Source organism: Panthera tigris, chromosome A2 (genome assembly GCF_018350195.1).
Source record: "Panthera tigris isolate Pti1 chromosome A2, P.tigris_Pti1_mat1.1, whole genome shotgun sequence".
NCBI lineage: Eukaryota > Metazoa > Chordata > Mammalia > Carnivora > Felidae > Panthera > Panthera tigris.
The window spans coordinates 162738306-162760006 of record NC_056661.1 but is presented as its reverse complement, the minus strand read 5'-3'; the positions used below and the strand labels follow the sequence as shown (position 1 = coordinate 162760006).

The 21701-nt window shown below is 41.0% G+C and overlaps 1 protein-coding gene across 22 annotated transcripts in view; it reads left to right on the top strand.

Moving 5' to 3' along the window:
- Positions 1-21701, top strand: part of KMT2C (lysine methyltransferase 2C) — a 279835-nt gene that overhangs the window by 22337 nt on the left and 235797 nt on the right. The window contains exon 1 of one of the 22 annotated variants that reach the window (XM_042975949.1): positions 10721-10780. The exons of 19 other annotated variants lie outside the window; for them this stretch is intronic. In XM_042975949.1, the coding sequence (XP_042831883.1) occupies positions 10770-10780 (11 nt within the window). In that variant the 5' untranslated portion in view covers positions 10721-10769. Of the gene's footprint in view, positions 1-10720; positions 10781-12434; positions 13332-21118; positions 21700-21701 lie in introns of those variants that run through there. 2 more of the 22 variants (XM_042975963.1, XM_042975935.1) reach the window with 2 other exon arrangements.

Genomic DNA, 21701 nt, shown 5'->3' with positions numbered 1-21701 from the left:
TTGCTTGAAATCAAGCGGCCCAGGGGAGAGTTCCTGTAAACGGCGAGCAGAGAGTTAACTTGGAGGGCTTTCTGTTGGGCGTCTGTAGCCAGGTTCCCGATCTGGGCCTTGGAGAAATCCATCCCACCTTTTTGCGGCGCCTGCTACGCACGGATCTACTTTCTCCGCTCGCGCTGTTTCCTCCACCTCCTTCCCCTCCTCTCTCCCGTAGGCTCGGCTCGGCTGGGCTCGGCTCGGAGCGTGGGTCTGTGCCCGTGTGTGGTGGTGGGTGTGTGTGGCCGCAGGTCTCAGAGCCGCAGGACAAGTTGCAGGAAAGAGTGTGACGCTCGATTGTTGCGTCCTGAACGCGCTGTGGCGGGGTCGGTCGGCGCGGCCCCGATGGGGGCCGCGGGGCCTGCCTGCTGGGTCGAGCTGTCGGAGGGGGATGGGGCCGCTCCTAGGGTTCCTATCGAGTGGCATTGGACCTGGCAGGGTAATATGGCTGGCTGATCGGTGATCCGGGCCTGGCAGCAGCTTTCGGAAGACGGTGGAGGGACAGAAATGTAAAATGACAGCAAAAAGGGCCAGAACCCCCAATGCCCTAAGGGTGGAAACTTTTCGTTTCTTTTCGGAGAGGATCGTAGTTTTGCCTCTGATTCCGGAGGAGGGCTTGGCTTGGCTTCTTACGCGTGAAAATAAACAAAGACAAAAGCTAAAAGAAGTGGTGTAATTCTGTTTTGTGTGTAACTGTATCAAAGCATTAAATGTGATGGCACTGGACATTGAGATGAATATTTTCGTCGCGGAATCCAGTTTAGGTTTGTAAATCAGGACACAACACACAAGACATAAAAGTTCTATATTCTAGTTGATAGAAGAGTAATAGCAATAGCTTTGCCTTCTTGGTTCTGAAGATTGTTCACTTAGTTTCTTAAGTCGGTTTGTTAGTTACTCTAGAATAATTAAGCCTTTTGATTCCAATTCTGTATAAATTGTGTGTGTGTGTACATAAGACTAGACAAAGCTCTAACATTTTTAAATGGTAATATGAATTTAACACATTTTGAGATATTTATATAATTTGAAAATGCTGTGAGAAAACATTTTGACTCAAGTATTTCATTCCTAGTTTGAGGATTTTCAATGTATTTCTTCATGTGTGTTTAATTCCCAGTTAGAAAAGGAAAAAAAAAAAAAAAGAAGTAGTAAAATCCTTACTTTTGTAACTAGCATATTAACATCTCTCTTTTGGTACTCTGCTAGAATTTAATTACAAGAAATTTTAAAGAGAGCCAAACTATTACGTAGCTAAAGTGTTTTAGGGAACTTGTTTTAGGCTGGGAGAAAACCGGTTTGATGAATTAAATACATACTCTCTTTTTTTTTTTCAGTAAAACTGTGATAGTAAAGGGTTAACTTCATTATGTTCATAACTAAACTCATATTACCTATTACTTACATTACCTTACTTATTCTAAGATACTTCATATTTAAATATAGCATTTAATGTATTTAACATTTAATCTCAGGTGGCATTAGTTATGTTTTTTCTTACAGAACCTTGTAGTATATGTTAAGTGGGATAAACTACTTCTAGAATAATTTTTATTATATATTGAAGGAGCAGTTTCTAATTTACAAATAGAAATCTTTTTTTTTTTTTTTTTTTTTTAAACCAAGGGCGGGAAGTCCTGCTTGGCCATTTTTCTAAAGGTTAAATAATAATGAAATAAGTGTTTTATTTTCTGTAAGGACAGTTGATTTGGAAACACTGTATTCTAACAAGATAAATTTGAATTTTAACTTTTTGATGTTGTATACTTTAGAATAAACAGTTACTGCTTCTAATGTAAGGTGTCATCCTTGTTAAAAAATCATTATTCTTGTTGCAGAGTTTTTTTATGCACGTTTTTAACATTTAGACCTATGAAAAGTGTAAAATAAAAGGCCAACGTGATATAATGTCTTCTTTGTAAGCTGCCTAATGCCTTAGTGAAGAGCACTGAACCATTTTTTCCTTTGATTCATTTTAATGACAAGAAAAATGTAATTTCCTTAAGATGTCAAAATATGCGATAGCTTCTTATATTTTGGGTTGGGAGGAGTTTGGTAAATTATTTGTTAATGTTTCTTAGCCTTACATTGCTTGGATAATGGAAAAATGGGTCTGTGACTTGACTGAAATGTGACATGTGCATCTTGTGGGCCACTGTGGCCATTTGGCTCCTAATGGAGAAGTGGACCCAAACCTGTTTTTCCTGAGAACAGCTGCACAAATTCGTGGTGTTTAACTTGTGGTGCTGACACACTACAATGTTAAAGAAGATGTGGTCATTATGTGAGGCTTCCACACAGTGTAATTTGTATTTGGAGGAGTAATTCCCAGTTAGTTTTTAGATGCTTTCTATCGAGGAAAAAGTTGTGTTTCTTGCAACAAAACGCTGTAAACCGTAATGCTGCAGGCCTCCCTTTCAGCTGCCTTCTCCCTATAGAAAGAAGCCACCACCTACATAAACAGGAAAAAAAAACACCTTTTTTAATCTTTAAATCTTTAAGGTTTTCCTATTGCCATTTTTGATATCACTTGAATCTCCCTTTATAGGTTAAAACTGGGCATGTTTCTCCTAGAATTTGGTCTTACCTCTGTATTTGGTCCTGCTACCAATCTATTATTTTATCGTTTTGCACCAACATTTTTTGTTTTAAATAAATTATCTGTTTTGAATAGTAATAAATAAGTTGTTCCCTTTTGTATCTTGAGTTACATATATAAACATTAAGAAATGTCTTTTCCGTTTCAGGTCTCTGACAGATCAGAAAACTTAAATGAGATAAATTTTGTAGTACTTAAAATATTTCTTATGAAGGGCACGTAGGAAAAGGCAATGAAAACTGAAGTAAATTTAGGTCTGGTGAATTTGAAATGCTCTTGTGTGTGCTGCTAACAGCAATAAAATCTAAAGCAATCTAGAAAAAAGGTGTTAAAGGCACATTTCTGTATTTTTGGTAAAATAAATACTAAAATTGAGAAACTGCGTATATGGAAGATTTTGGCTTGGTTTAAAGTACTGTGAATTAAATTTAAGTTACATTTTACTTAGATATGGAGTGATGGTCCAATAATTTTGATGATAGTAATATGTACATCCTGGAGCTTGACTTGTTTACCTATTAATACCTATAAAGATTTTTTTTTATTTAAAAAAAAATGTTTTTAGTTTTGAGAGAGAGAGATAGAGTGCGAGCGAGGGAGGGGCAGAGAGAGAGAGAGGGAGACACAGAATCCAAAGCAGGCTCCAGGCTCTGAGCTGTCAGCACAGAGCCTGACGCAGGGCTTGAACCCATGAACCATGAGATCATGACCTGAGCCAAAGTTGGATGCTTAACTGACTGAGCCACCCAGGCGACCCTAAAGATAGTTTTAAAGGCTCAGAAATTATTTAACCTGGCACCTAGGAGTATTAGGGAAAAAAGGAAGTTTTATATATTATGAGGAAAAATTTAGGCAGGATGTGTTACTCATTGTGTTTTTCATGAGAAGATCAGTATTCTTTGAGACTTTTTCTTACATCCATTAAAATTTTTTTACAAAGTAATATAAGTGTATAGTTGAAAGAAGTCAGGAGGGCCTGGGTGGCTCACTTGGTTAAATGTTCACCTCTTAGTTTCAGCTTGGGTTGTGATCTCATGGTTCATGAGTTCGAGCCCGGCAGCTGGCTCTGTGCGACAGCACACAGCCTGCTTGGGATTCTGTGTCTCCCTCTCATTCTCTCTCTCTCCCACTCTCTAAAAAAAATTTGATAAGTACTAAAAAAAAAAAAAAAAAAAGGGAAGAAGTCAGACTAGAATGCTTATAATAAAGGTCAAAAACCCTTGTGCCACTCCCCAAAGGAAAATTTTAAATTGTTTCTTTGTGTGGTATTATTGTGTCTGAGAAGCTTATTTTATGATATATCAATTTCAGATTGATTTCTTCTTTGATGAATACAGATTTGGCTCCTTTGCATCTACTTCCTCAATACATACTCTTATCTTTGCAATGTATGTGATATAATAGACTTTTCTTCGTGTTAAGATGGGTTGACCATCCTACTTTCCCAAGTAGTAAAATTGAGGCTATTACTACTGTCACTTTTCACCTTTTTCTCCCCCTTTAAGCCCCTGTATCTGTGATTTCTACTTTGGCATTGTCAAGGTTGAGAACATCTATATTCTGTATTCCTTTATACTTTGCCTATGATTTGTTTTTAATAGTTGAAAATCAATGAATAGTGTCTAATTGTGATGATTTAAATATCATTCCTAGTAGAGGCAAGAATATGATATACATTTTTTTGTATTGTTTCTTGGTTTTTGAGTTGATTCTGGCCTTTTTTCTTAATCTGTCACTATTTTTTCTGCCATGTTTTCAGCTTTACCAGCTGTTTATTTTTAATCACTCTTATTTTATAGATGAGAGTACTTTTCTCCCTGAGGAAAGGTTTTCCTAGTCCTCTTTCTTCATTTTGGACTAGACGTCATCTAGACATGTTGCATGTTGCTCAGTGTTAACTGGACCTTTATTCTTTCTTAAGTGACTTCCTTGTTTTAATGCAGTGAATCCATCACATAAATTTCTAGGAAATTTCTAGGAAAGAATGTGTAGGAGATAATTTTTTTTTTAATCCTGGCATATCTGAAAAACTCTTTATTAACCCTTATAGTTGAGTGGTATTATTTTATTCAAGCCAAAATAAGTTGCAAACTATTTCCTCTCAGAGCTTTTGAAGACATTGCTCAGAGATATTCTAGTATCCATTGTTGCTGCTGAGGAGAAGTCTGATACATTGTGATTCTTGTTCCTTTCTGAGTAATGTGTTTTGTCATTCTCCATGGAAACTCCTTAGAGCTCTGTTTGTCCTTTCTAAATTGAAATTGCTCAGGGATACCTGGCTGGCTCAGCTAGTGGAATGTGCAGCTCTTGGTCTTGGGGTTGTGAGTTTGACCCCCATGTTGGATGTAGTGATAACTTAAAAATAAAATCTTTAGGGGTACCTGGGTGGCTCAGTTGGTTGAGCATCTGACTTAGGCTCAGGTCATGATCTCGTGGTTTGTGAGTTCGAGCCCCACATTGGGCTCTGTGCCGACAGCTCAGAGCCTGGAGCCTGCTTCAGATTCTGTGTCCCCCTCCCTCTCCGCCCCAGCCCTGCTTGTGCTCTGTGGCTCTCTGTCTTTCAAAAGTGAATAAACAACAACAAAAAAAAAAATTAAAAAAGGATAAAAAAATAAATAAAATCTTTAAAAAATAAGTTGAAATCTGTAAAAGATGTCTACATGTGTTTTTTTCCATTATTATTAAACTATAACGACTAATGTTTTGTAGTTCTTGGAAATACTCTTATTACTTTAATTATCTCTTCATTTTCCTTCTGTAACTTCTTTTAAATTTTATTTATTTTTTAATTCAGGTATAATTAGTGTGCAGTGTTATGTTAGTTTCAGGTGTTCTGTGTAATAATTCAACAGTTATGTACATTACTCAGTGCTCATCATGATAAGTGTGCTTTTAATCCCCTATTTCACCTGTGCCTCTCACATGCTTCCACTCTAGGGGTTTGTTCTCAATATTTAAGAGTGTGCTTTTGTTGTTGTTGTTGTTGTTTGTTTGTCTCTTTCTTCTTTGTTTCGTTTCTTAAATTGCACATATGAGTGAAATTGTATGGTATTTGTCTTTCTCTGGTTTATTTCACTTAGCATAATATCCTGTAGATCCATCCATGTTGCAAATGGCAAGAGTTCATTTTTTTTTTTTTTAATGGACTAATGTTCTCTTGTGTTTATGTGCCACATCTTATCTGTTTTTTGATGGGTGGACACTGGGGTTGTTTTCATATCATGGCTAATTGTCAGTAATGCTGCAATAAACGTTGAGCATATATCATTTCAAATTAGTGTTTTTTTGTTTTCTTTGGGTAAATATCCAATAATGGAATTATGGAATCATATGGTAATTTCATTTTTAATTTTTTTGAGGAACCTCTGTACTGTTTTCCCCAGTGGCTGCACCAGTTTGCATTCCATGCCCACCAACAGTGCTTGAGGGTTCCTCAACATTTGTTGACTTTTCTGGTTTTGATTTTAGACATTCTGACAGTTGTGGAGTGATACGTCTTTGTGGTTTTGATTTGCAGTTCTCTGATGATGAGTGATGTTGAGTATCTTTTCATGTGTCTGTCGGCCATCTGTATGTCTTCTTTGGAAAAATATCTATTCGTATCTTCTGCCCATTGTTAAATTGGATCTATTTGTGTTTATTTTGGTCTTGAGTTGTGTAAGTTCTTTATATATTTTGGACATTAACCCTTTATCAAATATATCATTTGTGAATACCTTCTCCCATTTTGGGGGTTGTCTTTTTGTTTTATTAATGGCTTTTTCACTGTGCAAACACTTCATATTTTGGTGTAGTCCCAATTGTTTCTTTTGCTTTGGTTTCCCTTGCTTCAGGAGACATGTCTAGAAAATTTTTCTATGGCTAGTATCAAATAAATTATTGCCTAAGTTATCTTCTAGGAATTTTATGGTTTTAGGTCTCACATTTAGGTCTCATCCATTTTGAGTTTATTTCTGTATATGGTATAAGAAAGTGGTCCAGTTTCATTCTTTTGCATGTAGCTGTCCAGTTTTCCCAATAGCATTTGTTGAGGAGACTGTTTTCCATTGTATATTCTTGCCTCCTTACATGCATTGATTGACCATATAGTTGTGGGTTTACTTCTGGATTTTCTATTCTGTTCTGTTGATCACTGTGTCTGTTTTTGTGCCAGTACCATACTGTTTTGATTACTACAGCTTTGTAGTGTATCTTGAAGTCTGAGATTATGATATCCCCAGTCTTGTTCTTTTTCAGTATTGTTTCGGCTCTTTGGGGTCTTTTGTGGTTCCATATGAATTTTAGGATTATTTGTTCCAGTTCTGTGAAAACTGCTATTGTTAATTTGATAGGGATTTATTGCATTAACCCTATAGTTTGCTTTGGGTGGTATGGACATTTTAACAGTATTTGTTCTTCCAGTCTGTCAGCCAGCATAGAGTATCTTTCCATTTGTGTCATCTTTAATTTCTTTCATTAGTGTTCTACAGTTTTTGGTGTACAGGTCTTTTGCCTTCTTGGTCAAGTTTATTCCTAGCTATTTTATTATTTTTGGTGCAATTGTAATGGGATTCTTTTTATAATTTCGCTTTCTGCTGATTATTAGAGTATAGAAATGCAACAGATTCCTGTATGTTGACTTTGTATCCTGTGACTTTACTGAATCCATTTATCAGTTCTAGTAGTTTTTTGCTCGGATCTTTAGGGATATGTGTATATAGTATCATGCTGTGTGCAAATAGTGAAAGTTTTACTTCTTCCTTACCAATTTGGATACCTTTATTTTCTTTCTATAACTCCTTTTAGTTGGTTGTTGGACTTCCTGAATTAGCTCCTTCCCCTTCCCCCATCCTGTTGTCTCTTTGTTCTGTCCTTGTGGGTATTTCCTCTGTTCTTAGACTTCAATTTTAGTTTGGCAGTCATATCTTAAATCTTCAGGAATTCTCTCTCCCTGTACCCCAATACCAGCCATTCTTTTCTCATTTTATGGGTTCATAATCTTCTTGGATCTCTTTGAAATGTTTTTATTTTTAATTTTTGTTTTTTTTAAAGGGGGAATTCTTTTTTTATTTTTTTTTAACATTTACTTATATTTGAGACAGAGAGAGAGACATAGCATGAGCAGGGGAGGGGCAGAGAGAGACGGAGACACAGAATCTGAAACAGGCTCCAGGCTCTGAGCTGCCAGCACAGAGCCCATTGTGGGGCCTGAACCCACCAACTGTGAGATCATGACCTGAGCCCAAGTCAGATACTCAACTGATTGAGCCACTCAGGTGCCCAAGAATTCTTTTGTTTTTAAATGTTTGTTTATCTTGAGAGAGAGAGACAGAGAGAGAGAACACACACAAGCAGGGGAGGGGCAGAGACAGGGAGAGGGAATCCATAGCAGGCTCAGCCCTGTCAGCACAGAGCCCGACTAGGGGCTTGATCCCATGAACTGTGAGATCTGGACCTGAGCCAAAAGCAAGACTTGGACGACTTGGATGCTTAAGTGCCTGAGCCACCCAGGCGCTCCTAGGGTGACTTTTGTTTTTATCTTGATCTCATTTATATTGTAGGCTTTTTCTCAAATAGCTGCCGATTCCTGGTATCACTGCGATTTAAGAGTTAGTGCAAGAGCTTGCTATGAGACCTTGTCGTCATTAATTAATGACAGGCTTTACTTCAGGGTGAAGCTGGTAATTCTGCTTTTGTGTTCTGACATTTAGGAGTCCACTGTTTTACCCTCCCATACTAGATCACTAGTCACTTCTCCCCAGCCCATGATTTCTTTTCTTTAGAAAAGACATCTCCTTTTTTTAAGCAATATTTCTTTTTCTCGACGTGTTTTCAACGGCTGTTTAAATAATCTTGTATGAAAGGGAGATGAGTGTGTATAGTTGATCTGCTGTTTGAACCAGAGACTTTTTCTTTAGCTCTTAAACTGGACTAGACCAAAAACTAACAGGTATTCAGATACTTACTTATACAGTGTTTCAGAATGTGCTAGGTTGTAGAAGTATTCTAGGAGCTTGAAGTTGCATGCGAGGCTCTTTAGGAAAGAGAGTACCCACTGTGTGTGGGCTTTTTACAACATTTGGAGGATTAGGAAAGGTGTCACAAAAAACTCACGCATGTGATACACGCTGGTAAAAATACTCAGCTGGGGAGAGCATGACTTAAGTGAAAGGCCCCCTTCCCCTCTTCTTCAGCCCCATATTTCAGAGATAATTACTGGTAAGTCTCTTTTGTGTCCTCCTTGACTTCTGTGCAAATGTGTTTCTCTTTGTCCATAATGTGCTCATGTTCAGTTTTACACAGTTGGATCATTTGGCGTGTATTGCTTTGTGATTTGCTTTGGTCACCGGACAGTGTAGTTTTGGACATTTTTCTGTTTTAGCATGTACACATCTCTCTCTCTCGCTCGCTCGCTCGCTTCAAAGGCTGCATAACATTCATCAGCCATTATGAATCAAGTGCTTGCTTTATTGCAAGGCATATTCTAGATTCTGGGGATTCAGTAGTAAACAAGAGAGACCAAGCCCTGGCCTTCATGGACAAAATTCAATGGTGAGAGATACAAAATAAATGCATTCCTTGTCATGAACTTCAGACCGTGGAAAATGCTATAAAGAGAATACATTATAGTAATGGTATTGACAGTATCTGCTGATGTTGCTGGGAGAACATGAGGTGTGTTGCCGGGGGTAGTCAGGAAGGTCTCCCTGCAGTAAGGACACTGAAATAGACCCAAACGATGCAGAGGCAGTTGGGCGAAAATTTAGGAAGAATAGGGTTCATTGTGAAGGCTCTTAGACGAGGATGAGTGTTCATACTCAAGGGACCCTCTTGCCTCCTGAAGTAAAAGGCTGATGTTATGGGACAGTGAGAAGTGAACTTAGAGGAGATCACGTCTGATAGGTAAGCAGGGGTCTGGTCGTACAGTGCCCTGCATGCCGCGGTGAGGAGCAGGGTTTTTGTTCTCAGTGCAGTGGAAGCTTCGGGAGGATTTTAAATGGGGGGTGGGGGGGACCATTAAGGCTGTTGGAGTAATCTTGGCAGGAAGGGCTTAGAGTCTGCTGGTGGTCGAGGAGAAGAGTGATTAGGTTTTTTTGTGTGTTTTGAAAGCTACTTGGATAAGATCTGCTAAAGGATTTGATGAGAGAGAGTGAGAAAAAGAATTTAAGTTGTCTTCTAGGTTTTTGGCTTCGGCAGCTTGGGCAGACAGTATTGTCATGTCATTAGAGAGCCTTGTGGAGAAACAGGTTTTAAACTAGATTGGAGGTACCCTAATTTATTTAGCCATTCCTTTATTGAGGGTCATTTTGTTGATCTCTAGTTTTACTGCTATCTTTGTACTCGTAGTGGACATCCTTGTATATTTATACTTGTGGGTATAATCTAGAAGATAAATTCCTAGAGGTAAAGTTCTCTGATCGACGAGTGCATATGTTTTGGGGCGCCTGGGTGGCTCAGTTGATTAAGCATCTGACTTCATTTCAGCTCAGGTCATGATCCCACGGTGCTGAGCTCGATCCCCACGTGGGGCTCTGTGCTGAGCTTGGATCCTGCTTGTGATTCTCTCTCCTTTTCCCTCTGACTCTCCCCAGTGGGTGCACGGGCGTGCATGCTTGCAGTTCTCCCCCTCCCTACCTCCCTCTCAAAAAAAAAAAAAAAAAAAAAAGTGCATGTTTCAAGTAGATACTGACCAAATGCACTCCAAAAATGAGGTATTGACTTACAGTCCCACGACAGAGCAGGCGTTTTCTCCAACCGCATATGCAGAGCAGGGCATACGTTTCCGAAAGTAGAAGAGAGAGTTCTAGTAGAATTGTTTCTTTACTATGTCAGTTCAGCACTCTGTTCCAAGAATGAAAACCAGCACTTGTCCTGTCTCTTTCGGTGGTCCCTGAAGCCCCTAACACGCTTCTAGCCGTAGTCTCCTCGCCCTTCCAGCTTTAGGAAGCCCTTCGTCATCGTTGTGGCGATGATCGACAGTAAAGACTGTTGCTCGTTTAATGTGTGCCAGGCACTTTCTGAAGTGCTTCGCGTGAGCTGTGTTAATTTATTTAATCCTCGCAACAGTCTATAAAGTAAATACTATTATTATCTCCATTTTTTTTTCAGTTGAGAAAACTGAAAATTGTCTTTTCGTTTGATCTTTTTCCGCCAGAGGATGTCTTTCTGGTAAGTTTGGCACTCTCGCTTGGATATCTTTTGACAGTTCTTATGAGTCAGAACCCAAATGTAAAATAAGTGGCCAGAAGGAAAGGCACCGGTGGAGTAAGTGTGTTGCAGACCGCATTCAGTGTGGGTGAGAGCTCTGCTCACTGGCTGATGATGTTTGCAGAGTGTTGGATTTTGGTAGACAGAACTGCCTGGGTTCAGACTCTACACTTCTAACTTAGTAGCTGCTTGAGTGTGGCTGATCATTGATCTTTTTGTAGCTCAGTCTCATCAACTTTAAATATATTTTTTGATGTTTGTTTATTTTTGAGAGGGAGGGAGGGAGAGAGAGAGAACGAACGGGAGAGAACAAGCGAGGGAGGGGCAGAGAGAGGGAGACACAGAATCCAAAGCAGGATCCAGGCTCTGAGCTGTCAGCACAGCACAGAGCCTGACGCAGGGCTCAAACTCAGGAACTGTGAGATCATGACCTGACCCGAAGTCAGATGTTTAACCAGCTGAGCCACCCAGGCACCCCTATGTATACAATTTTAAAAGTCCTAAACCTCACTAGTGTTTTAATGAGTCATGTCGAGTGGGATATGTATGTATCAAGCTTTTATGTTTTTGCTACATGACATTACTTTGTGGCTATTTAAATGTGTATGTCTTGCGATTGAATTAAATTGAGTATATATTGCCACTAGCATTTCTTCTTTTCCAACTGTCCACCTGTATTCTGTATCAGTACCTTTTGGCTTCAGATAACAAAAATCTTTTTTTTTTTTTTAATGTTTTTTTTTTTTTTAAATGTTTATTTATTTTTGAGACAGAGAGAGACAGAGCATGAATGGGGGGAGGGGCAGAGAGAGAGGGAGACACAGAATCGGAAGCAGGCTCCAGGCTCTGAGCCATCAGCCCAGAGCCCGACGCGGGGCTCGAACTCAGGAACCGTGAGATCGTGACCTGAGCTGAAGTCGGATGCTCAACCGACTGAGCCACCCAGGCGCCCCAACAAAAATCTTAATTTAAAATGACTTAAACAATGAATAAAATTTTACCTTTCAGGACCACGAGTCCAAATGTAATTAAGTAGCTCAGGAAATTATCAAGGACCCAGATGCTTTCCCTTTTCCTGTTGTTTTATTATTTTTTTAAGCTTATTTATTTTTTTGAGAGACAGTGTGAGCAGGGGAGGGTGGGGGGGCCGGGGCGGGGTAGGTTGAATCCCAAGCAGGCTCCGTGCTGTCCGTGCAGAACCTGACACTGGTGTTATGCTAAGTGAAATAAGTCATACAGAGAAAGACAGATACCGTATGTTTTCACTCTTATGTGCATCCTGAGAACTTAACAGAAGACCATGGGGGAGGGGAAGGAAAAAAAAAAAAAGGGAGGGAGGGAGCCAAAACATAGGAGACTCTTAAAAACTGAGAATAAACTGAGGGTTGATTGGGGGGGGGGGTGGGAGGGAGGGGAGGGTGGGTGATAGGTGTTGAGGAGGGCACCTGTTGGGATGAGCACTGGGTGTTGTATGGAAACCAATTTGACAATGAATTTCATATTGAAGAAAAAAAAAAAAAAAAAAACCTGACACTGGGGTCCATCTCATGAACCGTGAGATCCTGACCTGAGCCAAAATCAAGAGTCAGATGCCTAACCCACAGAGCCACCCCAGTACCCCTCCATTTTCCTGTTTTTTAATCTTCAGCTTGTTTTGATGGCTGCTGGAGTAATTCATTTAAATAATTATTTAGCATCTATAGTGTACCAGGCAGTAATCTAAAGTAAGTATATCTTTACTTATCTAAAGTAAGTAAGTATATAAGGAAGTATACTTATCATGATGAACACTGAGCGATGTATTGAATTGTTGAATCACTATGTTGTACCCTTGAAACTAACATAACACTGTATGTTAGCTGTACTGGACTTAAAACACCTAATGAAAAAGTATGGGAAGTATAGCAGCGAGCAAAACAGACCATGTTTGTGGCCCTCAGGGGGCTTACCTTTTGGTGGGGGCAAAGGAGGGGATAAACAAGTAGGTAAAATGAATAGTGTGTTACAAGATGGTAAGCGTTCAGGAGAATAATGGAGTAATAAACGAAGTAATAAAAGTAACTCAAGTAATAAGTGGGCTAGGCTGAGTTGGGTTACTTTAAATGGACTGAGCAGGGAGGGCTTCAGTGAGGCGTGTGTGCTCATCTCAGATGGTCAGAGTGCAAGGGCAGGTGTGTGGGGGAAAAGCACGTCAGAGGGAGTAGTGAGTGCACAGGCCCTGAGGCAGGAGGGTGCTGGCACGGTCCAGGAAGGGGGAGGAGAGCCAGAGGAGGAACCGAGCCACAGAGGGAGAGGGAAGGAGTGAGTCAGATGGTACGGGGCCTCGTAGACCATTGTGAGATCTGTTTGGCTTTTATTCTGCCTGAGATAAGATACCTTTGGGGGTTTGGGGCAGAGGACTGACCTTATCTGTGACTCTAGGAGGTTCATGCTGGCTGCTGTGTCGCGAAGAGAATGAAGGGGATAAAGGTTGAAGCAGGCATGGCCGTCACGAGAGCACTGCAGCAGCCGGGTGAGAGATGATTTGGAAAACGATAGGAGACAGAAAAGTGATTCTGCATGTTTTGAAGGTAGAGCTGAAAGGGTCTGTTGAGGAGTTAGATGTGGATGTGAGAGGAAGAGGGGAGCCAGAGTTCACACATCCAGTAGTCCCATGGCCACAGCCAGTGAAGACGAAGTCTGTCTGTTCATGCACCGCTCTTTTATTTAGAACAAAAAATCTACCTGGAAGCCCTCAGCAGAATTTTCCTCAGATTCTGTGGCTGTGACTGGTCATGTACTCCTGTCAAAGGTATGGGTGAGTCCAGGAAAGCAAAACCCTTTTCCTTTCAAGGCCTTGTAAAGGGAGATGGTCTCTGACAGCAAGAACCAGGGGTGAGGGGGAGTGGCTGTTGGGTAACCATTAGTGACTTGTCATTGCCCATTTTTCTGTTGAGGTGCTCATCCTTTGTTTGTTTGTTTTTTTTTTTTTTGTAATACTCTTCGTGTTAAGAAAATACACACTTATTAGAATAGATTCTAAATATTTCTCTTTTTTAGAAAATCTTATTTATTTATTTTGAGAGGGAGAATGTGAGCAGGGAAGGGGCACAGAGAGGGAGAGAGAGAATCCCAAGCAAGGCTCTGCGCTGACAGATCTGGGGCTGGAACCCATGAACCGTGTTGTGACTATGATCTGAACCCAAATCAAGAGTCGGTCGCTTAACCGACTGAGCCACCTAGGTACCCTTAGATTCTAAACCTTTCGAAGCCATCTATTTTAATGAGATTTTTAATTTGAGATCAGTTTTCTAATTTTGAAATAAATGGAGTCTTTCAAAGTTACAAGTAGGGGCAGGTGGATGCAGAATCTGATGCATAATTTATAGTTTTTCCTGCTCTGGGTGTGTCATTTTAATCCAAATGCTGGCTGGTTGTTCTTTATAAAACTATCATAGTGGTATTGTAAGGGACAGCGGGGGTGGGGGTGGGAAAACCCAAAGCACCCCAACTCCTCTGTACCTCTGGATCTCTCTGTGCCCCTACAGATGTGCAATTTATCAGAGGCACATTCTTCAGTAGGGTTTCCTTTTCTGTTTCTTCCTGCTTGTCTCTTTAGTAGCTAGTAACTATTCTGGCTCTTCCTCCCTCCCTCTCTTTCTTCACCAACGAGACTGATTACTGGGTTATTTGTAACAAGAAACGTCTGTTTTATTGTATGATTAATTGTTCATCCTTCAGTTTCAAGATGGGAGGCATTGTAGCTTTAAATCTGTGAGTGTGTTCTTTCTCATCAGACCTGGCAGATTTTGAGCTCTAACTCCACTGCTCATCAGCTGGAGGCCCGGAGCACTTAGGCGCACAGCCCCCTCTCATGTGGTGCTGGGGACACCGCTCACATAAAATACAGCACAGATGCTGCTTCTCGGACTTGTACAGTTTGGTGGTTCCGATTGGCTTTCGGCAAGTGAATTAAACCCTCAGCTTTCGGTGAGATGAGGCATGCCAGATTGCTAAACACGGTGCCTTTAAGTGCTCGTTTTCGCCATTGATGAAGGGTTGATTACCAGAAACTGACTAGTGAGTTGCAAGTGGGGAAGTAGGATCCTTGTGAAGTAGCTGGGAGCTATCGTGGAAGGTATGCTTTAAAACGCTGTGTTTTCCCCCCTCCGACTACACACTTCATTGTCCCAGACAGAATTGTGGGTATATGAGTTTGGGCCATTGCCACACTTATGCAGGTGTTCTGAGACCTTCCCAATTTTCAGTCGTATTGAAGATACAGACAGGATTGTGGGAGCACAGATAGGTGACATACATTTACATTTTTTTTGCGGGGTAATTTAGGCATAGTTGAGAGAGAATTCAGTGGAGGCCAGTAAAATATATATTTAGTTCTCTGTTTACAAAGTGCTCACTTTAATATACTTTTGTAAGATATTAGAAGAATTTCTAAATTCCAGGTTCTGTATTTGAAAGCAGCAGATTCTCTAAGGAAGTCAGTCACCCTGTTTAGTTTCTGTACCATAATGCAAATAGAATTGCCACACTGTCAGAGCAGTTGTTGGGTGTCTACTGTGTTAGGTCTCAACGTAAGTACACATTTACTATGTCTTTTTTTTGTGAGGAATACTTCTTATTGGAAGGTTTAAGTGGAGATTTACAAGGAAAATCAGTTTCGTATGCATTGTATACAGTGTATTCTTTCTGATCAGGATTTGCCTAGAGGAGGGGCGTCTGGATGGCTCAGTCGGTTAAGCATCTGACTTCAGCTCAGGAGGTCATGATCTCACAGTTTGTGAGTTCCAGCTCCGCATCAGGCTCTATGCTGACAGCTCAGAGCCTGGAGTCCGCTTCGGATTCTGGGTCTTATTCTCGCTCTCTGCCCCTCCCCCACTTGTGCTCTGTCTCTCTGTGTCTCTCAAAAATAAATAAATATGTAAAAAAAAAAATTAGAAAAGAAAGATTTATCTAGAGGAATGTTTCTTCAGGAGGTGCAGAGGGGAATATAATGATAAGCAAGATCATTTTCTTTTTAAGGAAATTATGTCTTAGAGCAAGAGAAAATTACCTACATCATTCCTTATATTAGCTCTGTATTATAATTTGACTTATAAACTCATAGTTTTAGATTTATAGGGTGGTTACTAACTACCTCTCACTGTGCACATGTGGAAAGACTACATGGTAACATGAATATATTTGCTGAGAAGTATAGGAGTTAGGTGTTAGCAGGTGCCCAGACAGAAGGAGCAGCTTAAGGATAGGTGGCACAGAACTGGGAAATTGCTAGGCCTATTTGTCGTGTTTAGTGTTAATAAAAATACAATATGCTGTATGTTACAGCTTCCACATGGAACTAAACCATAACTAATGGTATAATTGTGGCTCTAAAGCAGTTGTCTCCAAGCTTATATTTGAATTACTCTCCCTATTATTAAGAATTTTAGGGGTGCCTGGGTGGCTCAGTTGGTTGAACATCTGACTCTTGATTTTGGCTCAGATCTGATCCCAGGGGCCCGTGTCGGGCTCCATGCTGAGTGTGGAGCCTGCTTGGGATCCTCTCCTCTCCTCCCCCCTCCCTCCCGTCTCCCCCTCGCCCCTGCTTGTGCTCTCTCAAAAATGAAATGAAATGAAATGAAATAAAATCTCTCTTTCAAATTATTAAAAAAAACAAAACATTGAATCTATAGCCTCAGCATTTATATCCTTTTTTTTTTTCAAAGTAGGCTCTACACCTAACATGGGGCTTGAACTCAGACCCTGAGATCAAGAGTTGAGTGCTCTACTCACTGAGCCATCCAGGCCACCCCATTTTTCTTTTTTGAAATAAGTTGTGTACATCTATTACAATCAGTCCATACATTAACTAGTAGGAAAGCTAAATTTTATATTCCCTATAAGTTCTAGCATTTTTAGGCCTCTGATTAGGACATGTAAGTGTTTTGTGTTTATTCCACTTTGGAGACCATTAGTCTATGTTATAAAGAAGCTTCATAGTATTAATTTTCCTCCTTTGAGTGTTAAGTGTAGTATGTCCTATAGAAGAATGGGATAGAATGATAGGTGAGTGGGATCTTTGAATACTGAAGAGGCCATTGGAGAAACCTTAGCACTGACCAAATAGAGTTTGAAATCTGGGTCTGCTTGTCTGTGAAGGTTATACATGAATATTCACATTGACTAACATTTCTCTAGTATCCACAGTGTGCCGGGTACTCTCCTCAGCATTTTCACCTATATTACTTATTCCACAACTATTTACTGATGAAGAATCCAGTTTGTTGATTTATATAAGTGAAAAAGCCAGAACTTTTTCAGGTTTCTAACTCAAAGCTCTTTGTTTTTCCCTTCATGTTACAGCTCTTGTGAAGAGCTTTAAAACCTAGTTACAGAGGTAGGAAAAACATACATGCCACAGAATGTGAAGGAGATTCTTGGTTCCTGAGAATAGTGACTATGTTACTTGAGTTATGGCTCAGTCTTGTACATCTGGCAAAGCACATATAGCAGGTGTTTAATAAATATTTGTTAAGCATTCAGGGGTTCTTAGTATCAAGCAGCATGGGATTTTAAGACCTTAGAAACTTGGATTTGAGTCTCAGCTCTTCTGCTTCCTAATTGTATGACTGGCCAGTGACTTAATCTCTCTGCACCCAAGTTTCCTTAGTTAAAAGAGGTGGGGATTTTCATCTGTGGGTTGTTCTGAGAATTAAGTGGTAATGTATATAGGGTGCCTAACTCACAGGGTCTGATAATTGGCCCCTCAGTTGCTACAATGACTTTTTACCCCAATAAGAGAATTCTGTACATCAGCCTGTTCTATGCTTTGTAACTGTTAGTTCTCTCAGCTCCAGGGATGTGTGTAATTCACAACAGTGCTCCCCTCCAGTGTCTACCTCTTCCAGTTCCTTTGTGGAGCTGGTAGAAATTAAAAATCTTATTTTAACAACATTGTATATTGTTTTGTTTCAAATGAAAAATAGTAAGATAAAATGTGGCATTTGTGGTCAGAGTATGGTCAGCTCTCATGTCTAGGATATTCAGTTATGTCATTTAATTTGATAGCATTTTGTTAGGTTTTTAAATACACACCAACACGAAGAAGGTGGACATACCTATAATCCCACTATTTTTACATAATTCTTTCTGGCATAAAAAAAAATTCCATGTACATGTCTAGGAAACTTATTTATTTAAAAAAATGTAAAGGTTGGGGCACCTGGGTGGCTCAGTCGGTTGGGTGTCCGACTTCGGCTCAGGTCATGATCTCACGGTCTGTGGGTTCGAGCCCCGCGTCGGGCTCTGGGCTGACAGCTCAGAGCCTGGAGCCTGTTTCAGATTCTGTGTCTCCCTCTCTCTCTGCCCCTCCCCTGTTCATGCTCTGTCTCTCTCTGTCTCAAAAATAAATAAACGTTAAAAATTTTTTTTTTTTTTTAAATGTAAAGGCAATTTAAATATTATACACTAGAAGCCGCTTCTGTTAGTTCAGGCTCTCATAACAAAATATCACAGCCTGGGGGGCCTACACAACAGAACCTTTCTACTTCCTCACCATTCTGGAGGCTGTGCAAGTCCAAGGTGAAGGTACCAGCAGGTCTCGTTTCTTCTGAGACCTCTCTCCGTGGCTTGCAGACGGCTGCCATCTCACTGTGTCCTCACATGCTCCTCCCTCTGTGTGTGCCTGTGTCCCAGTCTACAAAGGCACCAGCCGTTTGGGATTAGGGTCCAACCTAACCATCCCATTTTAACTTAACTACCTCTTTAAAGGCCCTCTTTCCAAATACAGTCACGTTCTGAGGTACTGGGAGTTAAGACTCCAATGTAAGAATTTGGAGGTGGAGGGCAATTCAGCCTCTAACACCGCTCTACCCTGAAACCACTAATACCTGTTTTATTTATACATTTCCAGAAAAATTTCCTGTCTTTATATCTGTGGGCATGTGAATTTATATGATTATGGGTTATTAAGTTAGTTTCTTTGAAGTCCATGTGAACAGTACACGGCAGCAAAGAATTACCGTAGGGTTGTATTAGGTTGGAGAAATGAGCTTGTTATGGAAGCAGACATGATCTGTTACGAGTGCGTGGGTCGCATGTGTGTGTATGTGTGTACATACCAATGTATTAAAGCCTCTTCAGTATAAATTTTGTATTTGTCTTGGGTCCCTGATGCACTAAAACCTTTTCTGTGTTGTGTGACAGTCCCTGAATTTATTTACTTGGTACTCATTATGATTGACTGTTTTGTGAGGTTGTATGTATGTTGGCATTGGAAGCACAGGTGGTTCCTGACTTCGATGGTTTGACTTAAGATGGTTCCATTTACAATAGTTCCACGTAGGATTGCTTGACTTTCTGGTGGCACGAAAGCAATATGCGTGCAGTAGAAGCCATACTTTGAATTTTGAACTTGGGTCTTTCCCTAGGCTGGTAGCTGTGGTGTGACGCTCTCGGTAAAGTCTGGTGAGGCTTTCAGCAGTAGCACCCAGGCCACAGCAGCCAGCCCGCCCCGTGACCAGGAGGGTCAGGAACCGTCAGTAACTGTGCCTGTACCATCTTTCCTTCCGGTTTTCACTTTCAGTGCAGCGTTTAATAAATGATACTAGCTGTTCGGCATTTTATTGTACAATGGGCTTCGTGTTAGATGATGTTGCCCAGTTGTAAGCTAACATAAGTGCTTTGAGTGTGTTTAAGGTAGGCCAGGCTAAGCTACGATGTTTGACAGGTTAGTTGTATTAAACACATTTTTTGACTTACAGTATTTTCAACTCATGGTGTGTAACCTGCTAGTTAGAGAAGACTTGAATGGAGAATAAGAGAAGATCCTTGCCAAAAATTCTAAAGTTGGGTGAAGGGGCAGGAGTAGAGATCCATTTGGAGATGTGTCTGAGTACTGAGCTGGAGAAGGAGCCCACTGCCCTCTGAGGCTTACGTCAAGCTTTCCTGGGAGAAAGGAAGGTAACACTTCAACTGAAGCTTGCAGGGACTGTCCTAACCTATTTTAGGCAGAGGGAAAAAAGCACATGTAAAGGCACAGAATTTTGAGGGAGGAGATAAAAGGTTAAATATGATGGGGCTGTCTGAGTGGCTCAGTCGGTTAAGCATCCGACTTTGGCTCAGGTCATGATCTCCGGTCTGTGAGTTCGAACCCCATGTTGGGCTCTCTGCTGACAGCTCGGAGCCTGGAGCCTGCTTCGGATTCTGTGTCTGCCTCTCTCTCTGCCGCTCCCCTGCTTGTGCTCTCTTGTTCTCTCTCTCTCTCTCTCTCTCTCTCTCTCTCTCTCTCTTTCAAAAGTAAACATTAAAAAATTAATTAAAAGGTTAAATATGAAAGTGTAACACGTAGAGGAGTGACAGCAAATGAGGCTAAACTGGTTGGCGTAAGTTGCATCGTGGAGGGTCTTTTATGCTCTAGTAAGAGGTTTGTCTTTCTGTAAGACTCAGAGTATGTGACCATTGAGAGATGAAAAAAGGATAATGCTGTCATATTTGCAAGAAAAAAATATCTGGCGTTAGTATGAGGGATAAATGGAGGGAGCTTAGAAGTTGTTGAGTGTCCGCAGGTGTGAGAGGAACGAGTACCTGAGATAGTTTTGTGGATGAAGAAGAGGTAACTGGTTGAAAAGAGGTTTCAGAGGTAGGATAAATAGGTTGTTTAGGAGGAGGAGAAAGCTGAAATGATTTAAATTTCTAGGTGGATGGAACAAACTGGGTACACACGGTGAGGACAGATTCAGTTTGGGATCTGTCGAATTTAGCAAGCCTGTATTCCATTCAGGTGAAGATGGTCTCGGGGGGTTTGGATGTGTGGGTGGTGGGTGTGGACTGGAGAGCTGGGAGACTGTGTAAAGGTGGACACTGAGGGAAGAAGAACCTGTCTAGAGGAGAGGGGGCTTTGGAACTGTATTCCAGGGAGCAGTAGTAGTTCCACAGAGGGTCAGAAGGAAACACTGTAGAGGCCGAGGGGACAGCCAGAGAAGCCAAGAAATAGAGATTTCTAGTGTGAACGTGTGTAATGCCCAGGGTCCGTTGTTCTAGAGATGGGTGTGGGGGAAGGTAACGACAGATTATCGAGTGTCTGAGATTTGACGGCCAGTCTAGTATCAGTGAAACAGTGGGTTTGTTAACCAGCTTGCAGGAAGTCCGCTGGTGAATTAAAGAGGAAGTATAGGCATAAATGACTGATCAGGCTTTCTAATGCTTTTTTTTTTTTTTTTTTGCAAGTTTATTGAGAGAGAGAGAGAGAAAGAGCACAAGTGGGGGAGGGGCCGGGAGAGAGGGAGAGAGAATCCCAAGCAGGCTCTACACAGTCAAGACCTGGGCCGAAATCAAGAGTCAGACACTTAACCGACTGAGCCATCCAGGCGCCCCAACTAACCGGACTTTCTAGAGAACTTTGGTTCTGGACCTAAACTACATGGTGTCTAGAGAGGAAGGAAGCAAGTTCAGGAATTAAGGACATTTGGAGGTAGGGCTGGGGCTTATTTCTAGATTTACAGGGGGACAGTGGCAGGAATGGTGGTGGGGAGAGGTTAAGGATCAACATAACCCTGTCTCCTTTTCTCCGCCATCATGGTTTGTGAGCTTCACTGCTTCCTGCCGTATCTTCTCGTGGACTTTCAGCATCAAGTAATTCCTGGCCAAGAAACAATGGCAGAACTGTCCCGTTTCCCAGTGGATTTGGATGGAAACTAGTAATAAAGTCAGGTACAGCTCCAAGAGAAGGCATTGGAGTAGAACCAGGCTGGGCCTATAAGGGATGGCACGTGAGGTGATACACGTTTGTGCTGCATGGAGGTCACATGCTTGTACCCCGGTCACTCTGTGAACACGACTGCTACCTGAACAATAGCCATGCTTTATTGGAGGAATGATTTTTCTACTGTCCTTCTGCACTGGT